The sequence below is a fragment of the Delphinapterus leucas genome, chromosome 6 (genome assembly GCF_059928025.1).
Source record: "Delphinapterus leucas isolate spDelLeu-1000000601 "Yukka" chromosome 6, BTC_Dleu_Yukka2, whole genome shotgun sequence".
In the NCBI taxonomy this organism is placed as follows: domain Eukaryota; kingdom Metazoa; phylum Chordata; class Mammalia; order Artiodactyla; family Monodontidae; genus Delphinapterus; species Delphinapterus leucas.
The window spans coordinates 45,625,099-45,648,035 of NC_143134.1; the positions used below are offsets into that span (position 1 = coordinate 45,625,099).

General features: G+C 44.3%; 1 protein-coding gene across 3 annotated transcripts in view; it reads right to left on the reverse strand.

The window, feature by feature from the left end:
* Positions 1–20,926, reverse strand: part of ACO1 (aconitase 1) — a 59,431-nt gene extending 38,505 nt beyond the window's left edge. Inside the window, exons 1-3 of one of the 3 annotated variants that reach the window (XM_089913111.1) lie at positions 20,814–20,900; positions 5,538–6,553; positions 323–441 (exon numbers count right to left, since the gene is read on the reverse strand). In XM_089913111.1, coding sequence (XP_089769237.1) covers positions 323–419 — 97 coding nt within the window. In that variant the 5' untranslated portion in view covers positions 420–441; positions 5,538–6,553; positions 20,814–20,900. Of the gene's footprint in view, positions 1–322; positions 2,315–5,537; positions 6,554–20,813 lie in introns of those variants that run through there. The other 2 variants (XM_089913112.1, XM_022551679.3) reach the window with 2 other exon arrangements.
* Positions 20,927–22,937: the final 2,011 nt, after the last annotated feature.

Below are 22,937 nucleotides of genomic sequence, written 5' to 3' on the forward strand. Positions count from 1 at the left end.
GGCCTCAGCTTCCTCAGGACTTCTTATGTTTTTAAACATAACATGATAGGGTTGTTACTCAGATTAAACAATATATATGTACAAACACTCTCTATACTAAATGTTATGTAAATGTTACATATATATAATCATCATTATCTACTTGAAAACGAGCAATGTAAGAAAGGTGTGTATTTGTGTGGTTAACCCAAGACCATTCAGCCATCTCTGCTACTCCCTCTTCCAACTCTCCTAAAGCCTAATTTATTAAGTAGCTTACTTATTATGCAAATGATATTCCAATTACTATCAGAGCACTTACATCATAGAGCCATGTACCTACCATATCTTGAATCCTCCAATTTATTCAAATTGAAGAATTTCTTTCCTGGTTGTGCAGGATCCAAAGGCTCAGCGAGGTGTGCAAATGGGTTGCTCATTATTCCTGATGGCCACGTGTCCCTGAAAAGGACAGAGAACATTTAATTTCTACTCTCAAAGCTGGACCTTATTTATTCAATGAGTGTTTGCCCTCTTTAACGATTATGATACACTCACTTCAAGAAATCACTTATCTTCTCAGAGTAGGGGAAAGGTGGGACATAAATGAATAAAAAATGATATCCTTAGCAGAGAAAGTGGGCTCTGTGAAGCTATTTGTGAAAGCTAGGATTCACCTCTCAAGGGTGCATACAATTCCAAACTTCTTTTGCCTTATCTGTATACAACTTTCCAAAATTCTTGCACTGATAAGTCATGAGGAAGAAGGGAAATGAAGGATGTGTTGCATGGTGAATCTCGAATATGTGGACAGACCTCTGAGCTGGACTCATGTTTTGCTTGATAGGAGGTTAAGAGGTTAAGAGGTCCGGAGCAGGTGACATTGTGCAATCGTATAAAACTTGAACTCTGGAAGAGCGGACTTGAAAGCAGCTGTTTTCTGTTGTAACTGTGTCTGCAGCGTTTTAGATAAACCTGTTAGTTGGAAGTCTTCCCAACTCACTTTTGAGTTGGTAGCAAGAGTGAGTTCACATCAGGCAATCTTTAAGGTACACTGTGGTGGCATAAAGGCCCAAACTCCCCAGATATGTTTGGAGAAGACCCTCTACCCCAGCTCTGGGCAGAATTTCTCCTTATCTTTTTTTTTTTTTGCGGTACGCGGGCCTCTCACTGTTGTGGCCTCTCCTGTTGCGGAGCACAGGCTCTGGAAGCGCAGGCTCAGCGGCCATGGCTCACGGGCCCAGCCGCTCTGCAGCATGTGGGATCTTCCCGGACCGGGGCATGAACCCGTGCCCCCTGCATTGGCAGGCGGACTCTCAACCACTGCGCCACCAGGGAAGCCCTCTCCTTATCTTTTTATAAATTATAAGTGGTGAACAAGAAAGGACACTGTTCCTGGCCTCCACCACACAGATAAACAGCGATTTCAAATAACTATATAACTTAGAGCAAAACACTCTGGGGTGGAAGTCGGAAGACTTGCTTTCTAGTCCTACCCCTTGGGCAAAAGTCTTTTAATCGATCCATTCTCCAATAGTCTTAATTTTAAGATAATAATAGTAACATTCCCCTATCTAATCCAAGGTTTTTATGAATAAATATTCATAAAACCTATTTTGGGGATGACTGATATGGAATGATCAACATATTACTATAAAATGAAAACAAAGTACAATATCTTACTCAACTTTTGATTGGGTAACACCCTGATAAACCTGTTGTAAACTGAAAATATCGTAAGTTGAAATGCATTTAATATACTAAGCTACTGAACATCACAGCTTAGCCTAGCCTACCTCAAATATTCCCAGAACACTTACGTTAGCTTACATTTGGGCAAGATCATCTAACAAAGAGCCTATTTTATAACGAAGTGCTGAATATCTCATGTAATTTATTGAATACTGTACTGAAAATGAAAAACAGGGTAGTTGTCTGGGTACAGAATGGTTGTAAGGGTGTTGGTTGTTCATCCTCCTGATCGTGTGGCTGACTGGGACTCGTCACAAGAGAGTATTGCACCGCATATCACCAGCCCGGGAAAAGATCAAAATTCAAAGTGTGTTTCTGCTGAATGCCTATCGCTTTTGCACCAAAGTGGTCAAAAAATTGTAAGTCAAACCATTGTGAGTCGAGGACCGTTTGTACAGAAAACGACTGTTTGTGGGGATAAAAAGTGACAAGTGGGCCTTGTCTCCATAGACAGGCCCATGTCTTCGTTGAGACACAAGAGACTGGTTCCTTTAAGAGGGACAGCGGCCTCGAAGTCAGGATTGGGAGAAAGACTCAGCTTCATTGTATATCCTTTGGTATTATTTGCATTTTTTTTTTTTTTTTTATTTTTATTATTTTTTTTTTTTTATTTGCATTTTTAACTGTACAAATATAACTGCTTGAAAGCTAGTTAAAAACTTAAAAGACACAGATGATGGGCACACCCACTGTGTCTGAAGTCCAGTGCCAGGCAGTTCTGGGGAGAGGCAGCTGAGTGAGAAGCAACCCCTGCCTTCCTGGAGTTACGAGTGCAGAGACAATGGCATGAGCCGGGCAACGGCAACAGGCGTGAGAGAATGAGAAGGAAGGGTGCGGTGGTCTGCCGAGCACCTTTTTACTAGGAATCGCCTCTTTCCCCTAGTCCCACGTGGTTTTTGCAGGAGCTGCCATTTGGTGGGGGAGAGGGAAGGCCAACTGACGTCTCTAGGAATTCCGGAACTGAAACTAAAGAAAGCCTAGCACGGGATGCTGGGGCATGCTCTAGATCATCTGCAGTAGAATTACCTGGGGCTCTTTCTTGTTAAAAATAGGCTCCCGAGTCCCACCGCTGAGCTACCGAATCAGAAGGGACTGGGGGAGGCGCCAGGAATTCGACAATCTCCCAGGTGTCTCTAGCACGTGTCCAGTTTGAGAATCATTGCTGGACACCGTGCAGGACCAGGTGAAGAAGGTACACTTGATTCAGAAAGCAGGGAGGTACCATGGAAAGTATATGTTTGAGAGGGGGAGTGAATCGCAACCAAAATAACCACACGGTTCAGGAAGGGGGCCTGAACAAGTGAAGCTGGCAGCACGGGGGCTTGGCAGCCTGGGCAACGTTTGCCCGGCTAAGGGAGCGGCAGCCACTTGGCTCCAGCCGCGGGCTGCATGCTGGAATATGCCAGCCCAGTGTGGACAGAGCCAAGTTTTCAAGCGAGGCTGGCAATCTGGATTTCTATACGAACATTCTTGATTTATAAATGTCAGTAACTAGACTTTTCTAAACTACTGAGTGGGCCTGCAGCACAATGGCCAAACCAAACATGCCTGAGGGGCACTACCTGACCTGTGTTCTAACTTAGCCTGGCAGATGTTTTGGAGGAATGGGAGGTAACTACAGAGAGAAAACTCAGGCGGGAAACTCCGGAAGTGGTAGGAACCCCTTGCTGAACTGGGCACGGTGGTCTGTTCATATCTTTCAAAAGCCTTAAGTCACTGAATCATCCCTAAAGGGGCTCAGTTTGCCAAAATTCTATGGTTAAACCAGTTGCCAAATTGTACCCATATTTGCCATGATGCAGTGAGGACACAGGACACAACGTGTCAGTTTGCTTCCCCGTACCTTATAAATGCCCTGGCAGAACTCTGGAAGCCTTACACGATTCCTGCTGTTCCTACCACCCTACAAAGCCAGCTGGTATTTCAGGATGGATATAGTGACCAGTATGGCTCTTGTAGAAAATGTGTCATATAAAAGCACTCTCCATCTGCCTCCTTTTTTCCTTAGAGACTAGATAATTGTGTAGTTTCACTATATAAATGAAGGAAATTATACTTGCAGAAGTTAGGAGAGAGAAGAGCCAGTGACTAATTACTAAGTATCAGTGCGTGCCAAGTGCTTCATACCATCTTCTATAACTCTGGCAACATCTCTGTAAATTCCAGCCTATCATTACTCCCATTTTACAGCTGAGAAAACTGCAGCTCAGAGAGATGGAAAAACTCGCCTCAGGGCATACATCCAGTAAGAGGCAGAGCTAGGTTTTGAACTCTGGCTTTTTCCACCAGCCCCTTGGGGCTGCCTCTCCAGGTGTGGCAACTCCTGGTTTGAAGATGGTGCTGGCTGGAGGTCACCAACCAACCCCCAGAGCTGAAAAAAGCCAGGAGATGCATGGGCCTGAGAAATCCTCCTCCAAGAGGCAGTTTTGAATACTAGAGTTGCCTTTCCTTCTTTCTAGGGGTCACCCAGCACAGCGGCCTGAGCCAGGCATTGATTGTCACATGTCCCTTGCCACTCTGAGCCACAGGTCAGTGGAAAGCAACAGGAGCTGTGTTTTTGCAACCCCAAACTGGTTTTGCTTGGAAGTTGGGAAATGGACCTCCCCCCACCACCACCACCCCCTTATAAGCCTGCTGGGTTCTGGAAATCAGAGCCACTCCACAGTTTCACTCATTCTATCACTCTTGTTTCAAATGACCTTATAGGAGTTCCCAGTGCTTTAGTAATCCCAAGAGGGAGCGAAAACAACCACGTGCCAAGCAGGGTGTGAGGGGAAAGATCTTTGGTTTGGGAACAGTCCAGATACAAAGTAGAATCTAGGCATTGTGAATGTACCTAGGTCTGCCTTACCCTGGCCAGAATCCTAGCCCATCCCCAAACCTTGAGTATTACCCCAAATTATCCCAAGATCTGTGATTTTGCTAGAAACGCCACCAACTGGCCAGGGAATCCTGTCTACTTCCACAACCACAGAAAGCACAGACTGTTTCAATTCCTTTCTTATCTGCATTGTTCCCGCCTTTTTTTCTGTTTTGTCTAATCCCCATTCAATACTAATAAAAGAGAGGAATGAGCAAACAGAGAGGATCTGGGGGGAGAGGGTGGAGTGTCATCCTAGGTTTTTTTCTCTTTTGGAAGAGGGAAGACTTAGTATGCATGGAAATATGTTCGGGTTGCTGCCTCTTGTGTTCCACAGAATAAGGTGGTACTGCATGGAGGCAAAGGAAAAAAAAAAGAGAAAAAAAAAAAAAAGCAAAGAAGGGCAAATGATATCTTTTAAGCAGCGAGTTTACAGCTCACTCAGAACTTGCCCTTCCTGAACACTTGTGTTGAGAAGGCTAGGACTGCTGATATCTGCCTGGCCTCTGAATCAAGTGGGACCCATGGACAGTTCTCAAAGAAAAGGAATCCAAAAAGAGATACTTGCACCATCTCTGAAACTCTTCACTACCTCTGTTCACATTCGGAAAGAAAAGATAATTATTTGGTAGCAAAACGGTGTCTCTCAAAGCTAACCCATCCTGAAATACCAGCTGGGTGACTTGGCATGATCCTTACAGATACATTTTGTACATCGAAGAGTAGGGGTGGGGAAGGGAGTGCTGGACACCAGATTTTTAAAGTAAATTACTAAAAATACTAAATAGTAGGCACAGGCAGGCAGATCTGAGACACTTAACACATGAACTACGCTCCCAGTAAAAAAGGTTGAGGGAGTTCAGTGCTGGGGATCCTCTCCAGCCACAGACAGTGTTGCTGCCAACTGACCTTTGGCCTCAATTTAGGACACTGGCATGTGACTTACTTGGAGAGGCACCTTCACTTGTACATGTGTGGCTTGGCATTGATCCGTCACCACAGGCCAGGGACACTTTGATCTTAGATGCTAAGGAGGTAATGAGATAAATCAGAGAATGGTGAGCCTACCTTAAAGAACTTTACCTAGGACTACATCAGGGGACCAACATTCCCCTGATGAGAAAATAGAGTCCCTAAAAAGAAGTTGATGGCCTGGGGTCACAGGATTATAAGTGGTAGCACCAGGAGAAATATAGCTGATTTTCCCTCCAGTAAAAAAGCAAATTTCTGGCAGAGAAAACAAACAAACAAACAAAAACACCTTAAAATCCTTCGTAAGCAGAGTTGAAAAAAGTACTACTTAGGCGTATCACAGTCTTCTGGCACTTTTGTGAGTTAGTTCTATAATCATTCACTGAACCTTCCGTGGTTCAAAATTCCAGAGAACTGACTGACAGCTAAACTTTGGGAAAACAACCTGTGGTTAAGTTTTTAACTGCTCTTGATGACTAGTTTATTCCAAGAGAGGCAGAGGAATGACAAATCAATTCTGTTGATGTAAATATCAGACCCACATACCATTCATATGCAAATGAACACAAAAAAGAAAGATACAGAGTAAAGTTAAGATATATAGATTGCCAACAGGCACATGAAAAGATGTTCAACATTGCTAATCATCAGAGAAATGCAAACCACAATGTCAGTGGTTTTGCAAATGAAAACCACAGTCTCACACCTGTCAGAATGGCTACCATGAAGAAGACCACAAAAAACAAATGTTGGCGAGGATGTGGAGAAAACGGAACCCTCGTACGCTATTGGTGGGAATGTCAATTGATGCAACGACTGTGGAAAAGAGTATGGAGGTTCTCAGAAAACTATAAACAGAACTACCACATGATCCAGCAATTCCACTGCTGTGTATATACCCGAAGAAAACGAAAACACTTATCTGAAGAGATACATGCATCCCGATGTTCAAAGCAGCATTCTTTACAGTAGCCAAGATATGGAAGCAACCTAAGTGTCCATCAACAGATGAATGGAGAAAGAAGATATACAATGAAATAGTACTCAGCCATAAGAAAGAATGAAATTTTGCCATTTGTAACAACTGGACTTGGCGGGTATTATGCTTGGTGAAATAAATCAGACAGAGAAAGGTCACTTACCTGTGGAATCTAAAGAATAAAACAAATGAATGAATATAACAAAACAGAAACAGCACAGAACAGACACTTAGATCAATGGGACAGACTATAGAGCCCAGAAATAAACTCACATACTTATGGTCAATTAATCTACAACAAAGGAGGCAAGAATATGCAATGGAGAAAAGACAGTCTCTTCAAAAAGTGGCGCTGGGAAAACTGGACAGCTACATGTAAAAGAATGACATTAGAACATTTTCTAACACCATATACAAAAATAAACTCAAAATGGATTAAAGACCTAAATGTAAGACCAGAAACCATAAAACTCCTAGAAGAAAACGTAGATGGAACCCTCTTTGACATAAGTCATAGCAATATTTTTTTGGACCTGTCTCCTAAAGCAAAGGAAACAAAAGCAAAAATAAACAAATGGGACCTAATTAATCTTAAAAGCTTTTGCACAGCAAAGGAAAACATGAACAAAACAAAATGACAACCTATAGAATGGAAGAAAATATTTGCAAATGATATGACCAATAAGGGGTTAGTTCATATCCAAAATATATAAACAGTTCATACAATTCAATACCAAAAAACAAACAACTCAATTAAAAAATGAGACCAGTTATAACCTATGTGGAATCTAAAAAATAAAACAAATTAGTGAGTATTAAAAAAGACTCACAGATATAGAGCATAAGTTAGTGGTTACCATTGGGGAGAGGGAAGGGAGGAGAGCAAGACAGGGGTAGGGGTCTTCGAGGTATAAACTACTATGTATAAAATAAACAAGCTACAAGGATATATTGTACAGCACAGGAATATAGCCAATATTTTATAATAACTATAAATGGAGTATAATCTTTAGAAATTGTGAATCACTATATTGTACACCTGAAACTTATATAATGTTATAAATCAACTACACTTCAATTTAGAAAAAAGATCAGAAAAATACATTAAAAGAAAATTTTAAAAACAAAATTTTTATGTATTTATTTAGGCTGCGCTGGGTCTTAGTTGGGGCACCTGGGATCTCCGTTGTGGCATGTGTGATCTTTAGTTGCAGCATGTGTGATCTTTAGTTGTGGCATGTGAAGTCTTAGTTGCAGCATGCATGTGGGATCTAGTTCTCTGACTAGGGATCAAACCCGGGCCCCTTGCATTGGGAGCATGGAGTCTTAGCCACTGGACCACCAGGGAGGTCCCTAAAAGAAAATTTTAAAAATAGATGCTCATTGTGGAAACACTATTAATCAGCTATAAAAAATGAGGTAATCCTACCATTTGTGACAATATGGACTTCGAAGACATTATGCTAAGTGAAATGAGTCAGAAAAAGACAAATACTGTATGATCAGATTGCACTAATGTATAGAAGTAGAACCTAATTAAAAAAAAACACAACTCACAAAAAAAAAAAGAAAATGCAAGTGAACAAAAAGAAGAAAATGAAAGTCACCTGTAATACCATGGTTTGGAGTTTCATTTAACATGACTTTTAAATGTACTTGGATTTTTAAAAAATGATTAGACCTCACATTGTTTTGTAACTTGCTTTTTTTCCACTCAGCAGTAGACCACAAACATCTTTATAGAGCCATCATGTGATATTTTATATCACTTTTAACTACACCATAAAAATCTATCATTCAGATATATATTTATTTAAATCTCTTATTATTAAAATACATAGGCTGTTTCCAAGTACTAACATTCAAATACCGCTTGCAACTTTTGTATACATTTCTTCGAATAGCTCCTTAATCCATTTCCTGAAAATAAACTCGTAGCTCTCAGTTCCGAGAAGTAGGACAGCTGGGTGAAAGGATCTGATATGTCCATTGGGTTGCACATCACCAGGTTGCCAGGGAAAGGCTGTACCAATTTTATGACCCTTCTCTGAAGCAGTGAGTAAATGAAGGTGCCTAAACCAGGCAACATAATTGGTCTTTACCTTTTGCCAAACTGAGAGATTAAAAAGCTAACCTTGGGCATTTCTCTAATTGCTAGTGAAGGTGAATACCTTTCCATCCCTCTGTTAGAATCTGAATTTCTTCTTTGGTAAACTCCCTGTCTGCCAGAAAGGGCAAACTGAGGGTCACTAAGATGGCCTCTGGTGACCAAATGTTCTCATCTCCGAAGGGACTTCACTGCACTGTTCCTGTGGATGAGACTCAGCTCTGTAGTCCTGGAGAGGCAAGGACTGCCTGTGGCCTCTACCTGATCTTGAGACTTGCAGTCTGTAAGATTCCCCTTTACCTGAAGGGAGCCCTAAAATCTAATGCACAGTTTGACCCCATGCTCAGGTGCACTGTGAACCTAGTTGGTTATAGCAAAGTAAGTGACCAATTAGCTTACCTCACAGGCAAAATCCCCACTGGGGTCAGTGAGCTTTGCTACCTGTAACCCAGACCATTTCCAAGCCCAGGCAGCAGTCTTGCAAATGGGTTTTGTGAGGGAGCCCGAGTACAGCATATGGGTAGTACAATGCTAAATCACTGCTCTTGCTAGAGGATCGCCTGGGACTATACCCCAGCTGACAGTCATGATGCCTGTTTGGTACAGCCAGATTTGTAGAGATGTTTGGAATAGTCGACTGATTTTAGCTAAATGCCAACAATCAGATAAAATAAGAGTCACGTTTTCAGGTGTTTTTCCAGCCTTTGGAGTAGATAAATCTAAGGTTTAGCTGCTTATGCTGTCGGAGTTGAATCTTCTTAGGTTGTCTTATGATAGAGAAAGAGGCATGCATATGAATGGGCCCTACCACCAACCACAGGATTTCCACGCATCAGTGGGAAAGAGCAGAGGACAGGCGTAACCCTGGGCAGCAGAATTCCCCTCAGTAATGGGATGGGGAGAATAAAGTTGGGGGGTGGGGTGGAGATTGTGTGTAATTAGTTTCCTGGAGAGTTTGGATAGTTTGAAAGAGCCTTCAGGTGATTAGTTGAGAATCACTGCTCTGTGTGGTCTAAAGTACAGACAACACACCCTCAGAATTGTTTATTTAGGATATCTAAAGACACAAGAGTAGATTTTTTTTAAATCTATGCTAACAACAGAAAGAGGTTTCTTCTGTATTCATGTGGTTTACCCACCTCTCTTCTTCTCTTCTCACATTTTCCTAAATATACCCTCCCTGAATTTTCATAGCTTCCAACTCCAAAGTTAAAGCAGTATCACTGCATCTTTTAGGGTTTACTTCAGTTCACTAAAAAGATTAGCTGTGCTTCATTTTTTTCTGTTTAAAGAGAAATTAATTGGTCCCACCCCCAAACTGTTGTGTATCTAAACATCATGCTACTTATAAACAACTTTTTGTCAAAAGTGAGATTCCAAGGATGTCTATAAACAAGATTGAGGTCAGAACCATTCAGGCCCTCAAACCACCATGGCTTGTCAACTCGGTTCTTTTACAAAGTGGAGAGCTAGAAATATTAGTTCTTTGCTTTATTTGATGCAGACGCATCTGGAAAAATGGAATAGCTGAATAGCTCTGAATTTTCCCAGAGACCAAGTCACTTCTTTGATCTTCTTAGCTGTTCATAAAAGTATTGAAAAAAAAATACACACACACCAAAAACAACACAAAAATCTCTTAAATGTGATACTTGTAACCAAAAGAATTTTAAAGCCATAAGTGCAATTGTATATTTTGGGAGAGAATGAAAAAGAAAGAAAGGAAAAAAACAAAACAAAACAGAAAAAGAGTAGTACTGTTGTAGGAAAAATGGGGCATGAGAGAATGGTCATGTCCCAGGCCTAGAGTCCTTGGGATGGCTGGCCAAGTGAGTGAGCCATAGTAAAGTGAAAGTGGGTTTATTTACAGAGCTACACACTCCACAGAAAGAAGCAGCCCCAGGGCTGGGGTCCTCTTGGAAAGTGAGAGCAGCCCCTGAAATGTGGGGCTGGTTAGTTTCTATGCGCTGGGCAATTTCATAGCTAACGAGTGGAATATTCTATCTTGGAGAGGGGGTGGGGATTTCCAGGAATTAGGGCACCACCCACCTTTTGGCCTTTCATGGTTGGCCTCAGAACTGTCATGGTGCCTGTCTGTGTGTTGTTTAGCATATGCTAATATATTACAATGAGTGTATAATGAGGCTCAAGGTCTACGGGAAGTTAAATCTTCTGCCATCTTGGACCTAGTTGGTTTTAATGAGTTTTTGTCGTATCCTCAGGATATGTCATTCTTTTAAAGGTTGTGCCTTGCCCCTGTCCCTCCTGTCTCAGTGCAGAAGGAGGGTCTTGGAGAAAGAATGACTTTATGACAGTATAACCAAATCCATCAACACATTTTTCTTGGGCACTAATTAATGCAAAGTGCACTTTATACCACAAAAGTCAACAAGACTCTGCTTTCAAAAAGCTTTGCCATCACACAATAACTTGTCACTTTTTGCTAAAATTTTAAGTTATCAGTCTGTTTTCACTAACTCTTTTGTCTCATCCTGGACCACTGACCAGAATGCTCCACATATATTCCTAGAGTTCTAAAAAGAGCTATAACAGTTTTTAAATGATTCAGTTTCATTCTGAATAAGCCACATAACCTTTCTGTGCCTCAGTTTCCCAGTCTGTAATATAAGGTTACTTGATGATCTAAAAAGTCCCTTCTGGGTGAAAAAATTCTGTTTCATTCATTCATTTGTTCAACACATATTTATGTTAACTGTGTAATATGTGCCGGGAACTGTATTAGGCACCAGGGATGAACCCGGGAACAAAATTGACAAAGCCCCCTCATGGTGCTTCCATTTCAGTGGAGGTAGATAGACTAAACAATAAACAAACATAGAAGCAGAACGTCAGACTGTGACCAGTTCTGTGGATAAAGCAGGACAGGGCACTAAGGAGTGTCGCCGTGAAGGGTATCAGGAGATCAAAGAAGGCCTCAATGATACGGAGCCACTTGAGAACAAGCTTGAAGGAAGTGAGGGGGCAAGCTCAGCGCAATCTTGAGGAGGGGTCAGATCATGTGCAAAGGTCCTGAGGTGGGTTTGAGAGAAGGCAAGGAGGCCAGAGTGAGCGAGGGCAGAAAAGGAAAAGATTGAGGTGGGGAGTGGTAGAGTCAGCTACTGTAGGAACTCTGACTAAGGACAAACTACAAAGTACTCTCCTAACTTTACACTTGGTTTAAATTGTACATTTCCAACATCAGAATTTAGGTTTGGTAAGATATTAACTCATAATATGAAAACATTAGGTTGTCATTTAAAAAGTAGCTACCTTCCTGAAATCTAACCCTTCTGTTTCCCTGAACTTCATTAAGTAACACTGGAAATTTTCAGGATGTATCATAAAAATGATCATGACTCACTCAGCAGATGTCCATAGCCACTGCCAAAGGTAATGGTCAGGATTTGGGGGACCAGAGCCGTGACCACGGCACTGTCTGATCAAGCAGCCCCTGCCCCAGCACTGTGCTGTGCTCAGTGGCCAAGACAGCACAACATCATATGAAATTCCCAAAAGAGAAAACTTGCCTGACACATCCTTTAAGCTCATTTTAAATTAACTGCAGTAGCACAAACAACAAAGAACAGAAATAGTTACCTTTATTTTCTGGTATCACTATGAACTAATATAAACAGAGTTTCACAAAAAGTCTTGCTGAACTTCAGATTTATTATTCCAGAGATGCACTGAGAAAGGAAAGTCTTTGTGGGGTCATGAAACATTTGTCCAGAAAGTAAAGGAAGAAGCAGGGCAGGACCCCCTCAGAACCAGGTGTCCTGGCCAGTCCTCAGTTCCTGACCTCATCCTCTCCTCCTTTTTTTTTTTGCAACACGCGGGCCTCTCACTGTTGTGGCCTCTCCCGTTGCGGAGCACAGGCTCTGGACGGGCAGGCTCAGCGGCCATGGCTCACGGGCCCAGCCGCTCTGCGGCATGTGGGATCTTCCCGGACCGGGGCACAAACCCACGTCCCCTGCATCGGCAGGCGGACTCTCAACCACTGCACCACCAGGGAAGCTCCATCCTCTCCTCTTTAAGGCTAGTCCTCAGCCCCTTCTCAGACTGTGGGTCCCCTACCCTGCAGCAACCCACCATTGCCAGCAGGGCTTCAAAAATGATGCCTGCAGAGCCCCGAAGTCCTACTGCATCTAAGTCCTGAGAGTAGGGGGTGCGAGGGGGCAGCAACTGTAGTTGTTACTAGCATTACAGAGCAGGCCTCGTCGATAGCCATCCTTTAAGAGTGGCGTGATTTCCTCAAGCTCCAAACTCATCTCGTAGATCCTTGGTAACAAACTTTCCTAACTCAAATTTTAGGAATTAGAAAGAGTGTCACCACGAAAGGCTGGGTGTCAGGCTGCCGGAGGTCTCACAGGGCAGCATTTCTTTCCATGAATTCACCATGTTTCTGAGGTCATCTACCCCAACCCACTTCAGCACTGCTCAGACCCAAGAATGATGACTCGTACTAATAGAGTTCCCAGAAGCTTGCGGTATAAGCCTATGTTTCTTGGTTTTTGAGAAGAAAGGCAGCTGCCAGGAGGACCTGAAGCTCCTGTTTTCTGACCAGCACGTTCTTTCCCCACAGTGGTATAGCCATGTGGTTAGGAGCTGGGAAGCTGCAGCCAGACTGCAGGCGTGCTGAGAGGGAACTCAACCCAGATGGAGGGAACGTCCATCTGGCCTTAAGCCCAGCTCTTAAGCAATGATGCTCTAGTCCCATCTCAGCGGCCCACAGAGTGGCATGGCATCTACATGCAATGGCCATTTCATTGGGTCAAAGATGTGACAAGTAATAGAGCAGCATTCGACCATGACACATCTACTACGTGGGCCTCGCCGGCTTGTCTAAGAAAAGGGACTGACCCAGATTCATTCATACATTTGACATTGATAGACACTGATTTGACATTGATGGGAAAAAGAGATGAGTCCGCTTGCTCTTCAGTCACACACAGACTGGTCAGGAGTTTATGAGACTATCAAGCAGTCCATGCTACAGCAGCAGTGGATGGAGAGCGATAAAGAAGCACCTAGGGGTGCTGGGATTCCTTCGCGGTCCAGTGGTTAGGGCTCCGAGCTTCCACTGCAGGGGGCACGGGTTCGATCCCTGGTTGGGGAACTAAGAGCCTGCACGTTGCACGGTGCAGGCAAAAAAAAAAAAGAAGCATCTAGGGATAGCACCTAATCCAGCATGGGAGGGGGTCAGGAAGACCTCCAGGGACAGGCACGCCATGCACAAGCCTTCCAGAACTACACTGAGGGAAGGAGTTGGGGAAAAAATATTCCGGGCAGAGAAAACAGCACATGTAAAGGTGCGGAAGGGCTTCCCTGGTGGCGCAGTGGTTGAGAGTCCGCCTGCCGATGCAGGGGACACGGGTTCGTGCCCTGGTCCGGGAAGATCCCACATGCCGCGGAGCAGCTAGGCCCGTGAGCCATGGCTGCTGAGCCTGCGCGTCTGGAGCCTGTGCTCCGCAACGGGATAGGCCACGACAGTGAGAGGCCCGCGTACCGCAAAAAAAAAAAAAAGGTGCGGAAGCGTGACCCTGTGGGAGCCATAAAGCAGTTCCATGTGGACGAAGGACAGGGTTCACGACGGGCAGGGTAAGAGGAGAGGGAAAGGGAGGGGCGGGGTCCACATCATGAGGGACCTCGCAGAAAGGCTCGGATTTATCCTGAGGACAAGGAAGCACATTAAAAGATTCTAAACTGGAATCTTCAAGACCTGATTTGATTTTCAGAGATCACTCTGGTAGTGGTAAGAGCTGACTTGGGAGAAGGATGCTAGATGGGTGTCAGGGAGGCAGGTTATGGTGCTATTACAGTCATCAAGTCGGAAGAAGGGGGCAGGGGCAATAAATCCCAGGGAGAGTTAAGAAAGGAGAATGGACTGAGGGTGGGTGAGAAAGAGAGATCTGGGATAGCTCCTGTGTTCCTCATTTGGGCAAACTGGCAGAGCCAATGACCACAATGGGAACCGGGATGTCGGTTTTAGACATGGGGAATTTGGGATGAAGAGGAACAGCAGGCAGCAGCATATATGTGCCAGGAGCTCAGGAGGTCTGGGCTGAGAGAAGTTTGGACAGGCATTCTGCCATGAGTGCTATATCACTCCATAGGCACTGCAGCCTGCTGACATGTGCCGAGTGCCCGTGGAGTGCCAGATACCTTATCCACATTGTCTAATATGGTCCCTTAGCAACTGTGAGATAGGGACTACCATCCCATTATACAGATGAGAAGACTTAGGATCAGAGAGGGTAACTTGCCAATGCCCTGTGGCTGGTAAGTGGCCAGATTGGGAGTGAAACCCAGGGCCCCTGATGTCAGGGCCAACTTCCTCGCACCCTGCTGCTTCCAAATAGGCATAGCATTTTATAGCCACTCCTCATCCAAAAACCCACATTAACCAAATGGATTAAAAAAGTTAAATCGCACTTTAAAACAGTCTTCAAACTCTAAGGTACACATGCGATGACTAGATAGTCAACCTCTAATTTCCCCTAAAATATCCTTGATTTTGGCAAAATTTGTAAGACAGATAACTTTTAAAGTATGGGTTGATGTCAAAAACCCATCACCAGGCATCACCAACCCTTAAAATGTAACTGATTCCTTATCTAAGCAAATAAGGCTTTTATGAAACACAGCAATTCCTAAGACCAGTCTGGAGGCTGGTCTTTATCCCACCACTATTATAGAACTGTCCTGCGCATATCTGTGTAGCTCTTGCATGTAACCGACTATCCACAATGATTTGTTCACTTCTCCGCTTCTCAACCAAAAATTCAAACCTGGCAATCCTGTAGGAGGACACTTTCTTCGACCAACATGTCTTCTTCATGAACTAGGCCACAATGTGTACAATTTGCTTTGTAATTTTACAGTAATGGTCATGAAAGAATGACGAGGTTAAGGAATAATTAAGTGTTCCATACACGTCAGTCTGAGTAACAGCTCAGGCAATTCACACTGTTCAAAGATGGGCTTCCCCAGATTTCTTCTTAAGTCACGAAAAGAGAATGAGAGAGAACCCTAGCAGCACGCACGCACGGCAGCCTTGCCAATTCATCAGAAAGTGGATTAACTTCTATGACAAAGACTAAAGCAGAACCTGAGGAATCTGGGAAGTGATTGGCTCAGAAAGTGTGATAACACTTTGATAGTTCTACGCAGTGGGATATGCATACTTACTTCGAGAACCTGGTCTGGCTCCCCAAATATATGTAGTGCTTAGAGAGAGAGAGAGTTTCCCATCTTTGCATGTTCCCAACATCCAATCCCAAAGCCCTTTGGTTTCCAATCTACGCTTAAAATCAGACTCTGCCACTTTCTGCCGTAGACAAGATTCCCTCTATCTGCCTAAGCCTCAGTTTACTTCTTTGCAGATTTAAGGCAACAACAGCTGCCCTGCGCTGCCCTGCCCAGCTCACAAGGGCCACTGTGATAATTAAAGGAGGCAATAGATGAAGAGATGGTGAACACCGGGAGCAACTCTATACCTATGAGCTGCAACTCTATACCTATGAGCTGCCGTTATTCATGAGATTGATACCAACTTACTTCATGGGGCGTGTGGACCCTAAACATAGCCAGTTTATTCTGCTGAAGATTTAAACCTACATCTTAAAACATAATAGATATTCTAATGTTGTCAGAGTCACTCTTCCCTACCAAGGGAAAAAAAGCATTCTAGAATAAGAGAAGACCTAAACGCTCCAGATATATGTGAAAAAAATGACAACAGACCATAAAGACCATTTTCCTCAAAAAAAAAAAAAAAAAAAAGATGTCTTCTTTATACTGGCTCAAATTGAAGACTCTTTTTGTTGCAGTTCTTTAAAATCTTTAAAAATCTTGCAGGTGAGATAAAATGTTCGTGGTCCTAGGCAATACCTGAAATTTTTCCTTTGAACATAATGCATTTCTTTTGTAATCAAAATTTTTCTCCAATGAACTTAATCAATTTAAATTAATTTAGCATCTATTTCTTGAGCATCTTCTTTGCATAAAGCATTTTTAAGTAGCATAGGAGAAAGGGAGATAAGGAAAATCTTGTTTTACATGAAGATTATGATCTAAGGAGACTGAGATAAACTCACAAAGAACTATAATATGCTAAGGGTCATAAGAGAGGTCAGAGGAAAGTGACAGCTATAACTAAGGGAGTTGAGAAACGCTTAACAGAGGAGAATTGGAAGAAGGAAAGAGGGAAGACTGATTTAGCCTAGAAGGCAGAGAGGAGAGGAAATGCAGAAGCAGAGAAGGGGGACCACACAGCAAGTGTTCGAAGTCTGCCTGGCAAGATACTAACTCCTGGAAGAGGGAAAAAAAGAAGTGAGTTTGAGGAAAGGTCCCGATGAAACAAGATTGGTCAAATGCTAATGTTCATAATTGTTGAAGCGGTGGGGGGGGGCAGTTATACTCTCCACTTCTTTGGATGTCTGCAATTTTCCATTAAAAATGGCTAAAAAAGAAATGAAGGCCATTCAGTCTGGTCAGCTGATGGCTTCTCAGGTGATGGTGCTGATCCGATAAGAACATTCTAACCTCTAGGCCAGTTGGAGGGAACGGGCAAGGCTGAGGCTGGAGCTGACTCCCCAGGCGGAAGTAGACACTGCACAACATAACTAAGGGCTGTTTTCGGTTCCCCATGCCTCTCGCTCCTTACTTCTTTCTCAATTTTCCACTGGGAGGAAGGGAGTAGCAGGGGTCTGCTACTGGCCAAGTTGGTGCTAAGTCAGTCTAAGAAAAACGAAGCCAACTATGTTGCCCTCAATGTACAAATAACTGTAGGAGTTATTTTTGGTCAAGTCAAATTTTTTTTTAATTTTTAAATTTTATTTATTTATATTTGGCTGCGTTGGGTCTTCGTTGCTGCGCGTGGGCTTTCTCTAGTTGCGGCGAGGGGGGTCTACTCTTTGTTGCGGTGCGCGGGCTTCTCATTGTGGTGGTTTCTCTTGTTGTGGAGCACAGGCTCTAGGTGCGCAGGCTTCAGTAGTTGTGGCGCGGGAGCTCAGTAGTTGTGGCTCGCGGGCTCTAGAGCACAGGCTCGGTAGTTGTGGCACCCAGGCTTAGTTGCTTCGTGGCATGTGGGATCTTCCCGGACCAGGGCTCGAACCCGTGTCCCCTGCATTGGCAGGCGGATTCTTAACCACTGCGTCACCAGGGAAGTCCGGTCAAGTCAATTTTAATATTTGTTTAGTACTTGCTAGAAAATATTAATAAGCAAAGTGAAGAGAATTAAAAAGCCACTGTACCCCGCCTCCAAGAGAAAAACCACCCAGCGTTTGGCACATCCTTTGCCTCTGTCCACGCGTGTGCACATCTGTACACACACGCACATGCTTTCTCGTCACGGTAGGATCACAGAGAAACAGTCTTGGGTAACATGTTTTTCAATTTTAAAACTGTACTTCATGGCATTTAATGAAACAGCGTTTTACAACATCAGTTTAAGGGCTGCACGGTAGTCCATTAGAAAACAGTCTGATCTGTGGGGAGGGACCTAGAGACTGTCATACAGAGTGAAGTAAGTCAGAAAGAGAAAAACAGATACCGTATATTAACACATATGTGGAACCTAGAAAAATGGTACAGATGAACCAGTTTGAAGGGCAGAAATGGAGACACAGATGTAGAGAACAAACATATGGACACCAAGGGGGAAAAGTGGCGGGGGGGGTGGTGGTGTGATGATTTGGGCGATTGGGATTGACATGTATATACTGATGTGTATGAAATGGATAACTAATAAGAACCTGCTGTATAAAAAAATAAATAAAATTCAAAAAAATTTTTTAAAAAGTCTGATCTGGTGCTTCTAACCTTGGACAGGGGCTTATGTCAAACAAATATTGTTCAGTAAAATGTTTTGGTCTGAGAGGGCTCTCTCTCTCAATATTATTTTGAGTTAATATATACTAGTATCATATATACTAGTTTAGAAATAGGATGCAGTAATTTGTTTTATCAGGAAAGAGGGAGTGATGGTAACATTCTAACAGAAATAATCCTATCTTCCTTGAAAAAGTATAGGTTGTTGGGATTTTAGTTTTTTGTTTTGTTTTCAGGTTGTAAAAGCAATACATGAATGCTGCAAGGCAGGCAGACATATGTTACCACAAAGAGTAACAAAGATAATTTCCCTGCCTTCCTTCTGACTCCACTGTCCAGAACTGGCTACTGTTGATAGTTTGGTATGTCTGTCTTCCAAACATTTATAAGGCTAAATATGTATGTAATTTCTATCTGGAATTTGTGCTGACAGAACAAGGAGCCACGGAAGTAATCCAGTGAGTGATCCCACCTACCACACAGCAGCATGCAGGGCACTGGGCTCTGGCAGAGGCTGAGGAAGGGCCACTCACAGGGACACCCCTCTGAAAGTGGAAAGTGAAAGAGCACCAAGGCTGGGTGCTCTTATTCACCAGTCATATTCCAATAAACTCAAGGCTGCTCAACCACAAACAGAAATGATCATGGAGGACAGGAAGGCAAAAACACGCCTCCCTATTCTTTTGCAAATCACTTCTCAAACACTTGCAAACTCTCACACAAACCCCTCCACACTTGGCATGGGGTCCCCATGGGCACGTCTCCAAATGCGTGGGTCCTGTGTGCCACATCACTGCTACAGTCTGGACTTACGCACAGGTCACCTCTGCAGGAACAGAAATAACCAAAGGCATCTGAGAGCCTTGCCAGTTTTCAGGAGGCCAGCAGGGCTCATCATGCCTTATGTGGGGACCTAGTTCTTGGTTTCCAGAGTGGGGTCAAGCTTGGTTGCAACTACCAGAGGTTAACCATCCATGCATGGTGTGGTGTGTGTTCCCATTCAGAGGAAGGATCACAAACAAGAAGCAGGCCCAATGATTTAAGCCTCTGAAGCATTTCCTACACCGGTGGCTCTCAAAGTGTGGTGCAGGGGACTCTAGGGATCCACAAAGTCAAAACCACTTTCGTAACAATGCCAAGATGCTATTTGACATTTTCACTCTCACATTTTCCAGAGTACACAGTGGAGTTTTCCAGAGGCTATATGACATGTAATACTGCAACAGACTGAATGCAGAAGCAGATATAAGAATCTAGCTGATGAAAAAGCAAATGAAAAACAAAAAAAGAATCTAGCTGCTGTCTCTTAAACCTGACATTAAAGAGATTTGCAAAAATATAATTAGTACAATGTCACTCTTCTCAGTAACGTTCTGTTTTGAAAAGGATGGTTATTTTCATAAAGATATGTACAATACGTCCACTATTATGTCTAAATGCATTACTAAATATAGTAAAATATTCTCAGTTTTAGTTATATTTGGCAAATATTGAAATATATAACCCACATAAAAGTTCCTTAGTATACTGATTTTTAAGAGTCTAAAGGGGTTTTTGAGCACCGCCCCCAGAAAAGTTTGAGAACTGCTACCCTAGAGGCTGTCCCCGACTCCCTACCCCCATCCCCGCCAAGACACACACACACACATACACACGCGCGCGCGCGCGCGCGCACACACACACACACACACACCGCTGTAAGGAGCGTTATGTATGTGGCAGGAAGGAAGATGTGCCATTCTGATGTGCTGGCTGAATTAGTAAAGGCAGCCCGTGCTCCTTCCTGGATCTCTGAATCTATTAAGATGGGCTCTATCCCCACCCCTTCCATCGAGGGTCTCTTCCCCCCGCACTCCGTTTTCCTCTTACCACTTGGTGTGTTTTCCCCCATCTGTCAGAACCTCTGAGGATTTCCCTATCCCGCCACCCCCAGCTCGGCGAGGACTCCCCGGTGAGGCCCGCACACCCTCCCTGAGGTTAGGACTCCCCAGTTCAGTCGGCCGGAACAGTCTCAGCGTGGACTCTGGGCGGCCCGCACAGCCCAGACAAAGAAGGCCTAGGAGAGCCATTTCCAGTCCCCAAGACCTGTCCTCGGCTCAGCACAGGCTGGGGACAGGGCAAAGGGGTCAGTCCCCAGGAACTAGTCCCCGATTTTCCCCTCGGCCTTCCCCAGATCCCCGCCCCGGGCCGCCCGGCGCGCTGCAGTCCGGGCAGTCCAGGCTCGGGGAAGGTGCCCGGGGCGCCGCGGACTCGCGCCCACCCTGCCGGGGTCAGGGCGGCCGGCGCTCCCGCCCGGGGCCGGACGTCGGTCGGGCCGCGACGTACTCACTTACCGCGAACTGCACTGCAGGCTCCGACCGGCGGCCGGGAACCAGGCTGCGGGGCACGATCCCGTGCGCTGCGCGATTCCAGACGCCGAGCTCCTCCCCTTGTCGCCCCGGGGCCACCGGCCGAGGGGCGGAGCCGGGGCGGGGCGGGGTCTGCGGGGCGAAGGAGACCTCGCCCCCCGCGGGAGGGAGGGTTCCTAGGGGCCAGCGGCAGGCTCCTCCCCTGCGGGCCCAGGCCTGTGACTCGCTCACTCTGGGACGTGGAGTGTGACTGTCCAGCTCTCTAGGAGGGGAGCCGAAGGGACGAGGGGAAAATGCCGCTTTTTAAAATGATTTGGCCGTCAAGCTGGAGGCTTCCCTATCTGGCACCCCCGGTACGTGTGGTCACCTCCCCTCTCTCCCTTTTGCCCTCACCCCATCGCCACTTTAATGCCTTGCAAAGCGTGCTGAGTGACCTGGCGGGACTTCAACGTTTCCGTGGCTAGGAGTGCAAAGTTTCAATGTTTAATCAACTTATTTATTTTTAACGTGTAACAACTCTTCCTAATGTACGCTGTTCACCCTGTCAGAAGTCAGAGAAATGGCTCAGCAGACGCTAAGAGGGCCTTCTTCACCGCACCTACTTTCCGTAGGTTGGTTGGAGTTGCGCCCGCTGAGGTAAATGTGGGTGATTAGATCTTTCTAGATGAAAGGTGAGGTTTTCCTGCCCAACTTATATAGAGAGTTATTGTCGTTTTCTATCTTATCTGAATGAACAGCTTATAAGATGACTAACTAATAGCTAATACTGATACTGACCTCTACTAGTTACCACGCTCCTACTCTTTGCAGGCTTCGATGATGGGGTCTTTACATATGTTATTTAGTTCAGTTCCTCCAGTTGCCCCATGAAGTGAGGAATATGACCCTGTTTTATAGACATCCATAGCTGGGATTCAGTCCTCAGCTCTGAATCCTAAGCCCACACTTCATCATGTTGCACTGCAGGGTACAGCTATTCCCTGGTTATATTTAATTTTGAAAGAACATATTTACTATATTTCATATTACTATAGTAAATATTATGTATTTACTGTATGGGAGAAGACTTTCTTTCCACCCACTTCCTAAAGTCCTTGCATTCACATTCATTGAGCAAACTTACCTTGAGTGGCCACCATATACCAGAGGCTCACCACAAACCCCGAAAAATAATACTGGGGTCGCCTCGGAAGTTAGAGTGTAGGGAAAGCTGAGGGGTAGGGAGAAAAGACATCCAGCTACATTTTGGTTCTTACTGAGGGAGCCCTTCAAAAAGCAAAGTTTCTTAATGTTCAGTGATAACATACATATAATATAAGAACTGGTAATCCTTGACAGGAAATAATTAAATCAGAACTATAAAAGGAATTGAGATTTATTAGTAAACACTCTGGCCAAAACCATGAAGGAAATAGTTCCCACATCACTCTGCTCTTTTGCTCTGGGAAACATCACCAGTGATGTGCAGATTGTAAATCCAGTGACCTCTCTTCTGTTCTTGCCCTTGCTGACTGCTCTGTGGTGTTTGACACTGGTTGACAGGTATTTCCTTCAGATGTTAACCTCCTTTGGCTTTAGAGCCTTCTGCTCTCATGATTCACTTCTGAATTTGGTCCCTCTTTCTTAGGCTCTTTCACTGCACTCTTTCTCCTCTCACTTCACATGTGACTCCATACACTGATGAATTCTTCTTCATTTACTTTCTCTGTATGCACACTTCCAGCTGAAGTCCCCTCTGCCTCTGTCATTGACCTTAACCCTCTTCAGATCTCCACACTCTTTGTCAGCAGCCATTTGTGGGGCATCACCACCTGAGTATTCCCAAGGCACTTGCCATTCTTTACATCTAAAGTGGCAGTTCAGTGTCTTCTCTAGACATCTGCCTGTCCCCTCCAACCCATCCAGTTTCTTCCTCATCCTGAATCCCACATCCTGAGTTTGGATTTCATGGCGTGTTGAGAAAGCATTTAAGGGGGTTAGAACCACATCACTATGCTCATACAAGTTTCGCCTAATAAATATTTCGGTCATGATACAAAAGATTCTGCAAGTGGCCCAGAGGAATGTGTAGACTTTAAGGGCCTTCTGAGAGGAAGTCCTCCAGGTGTG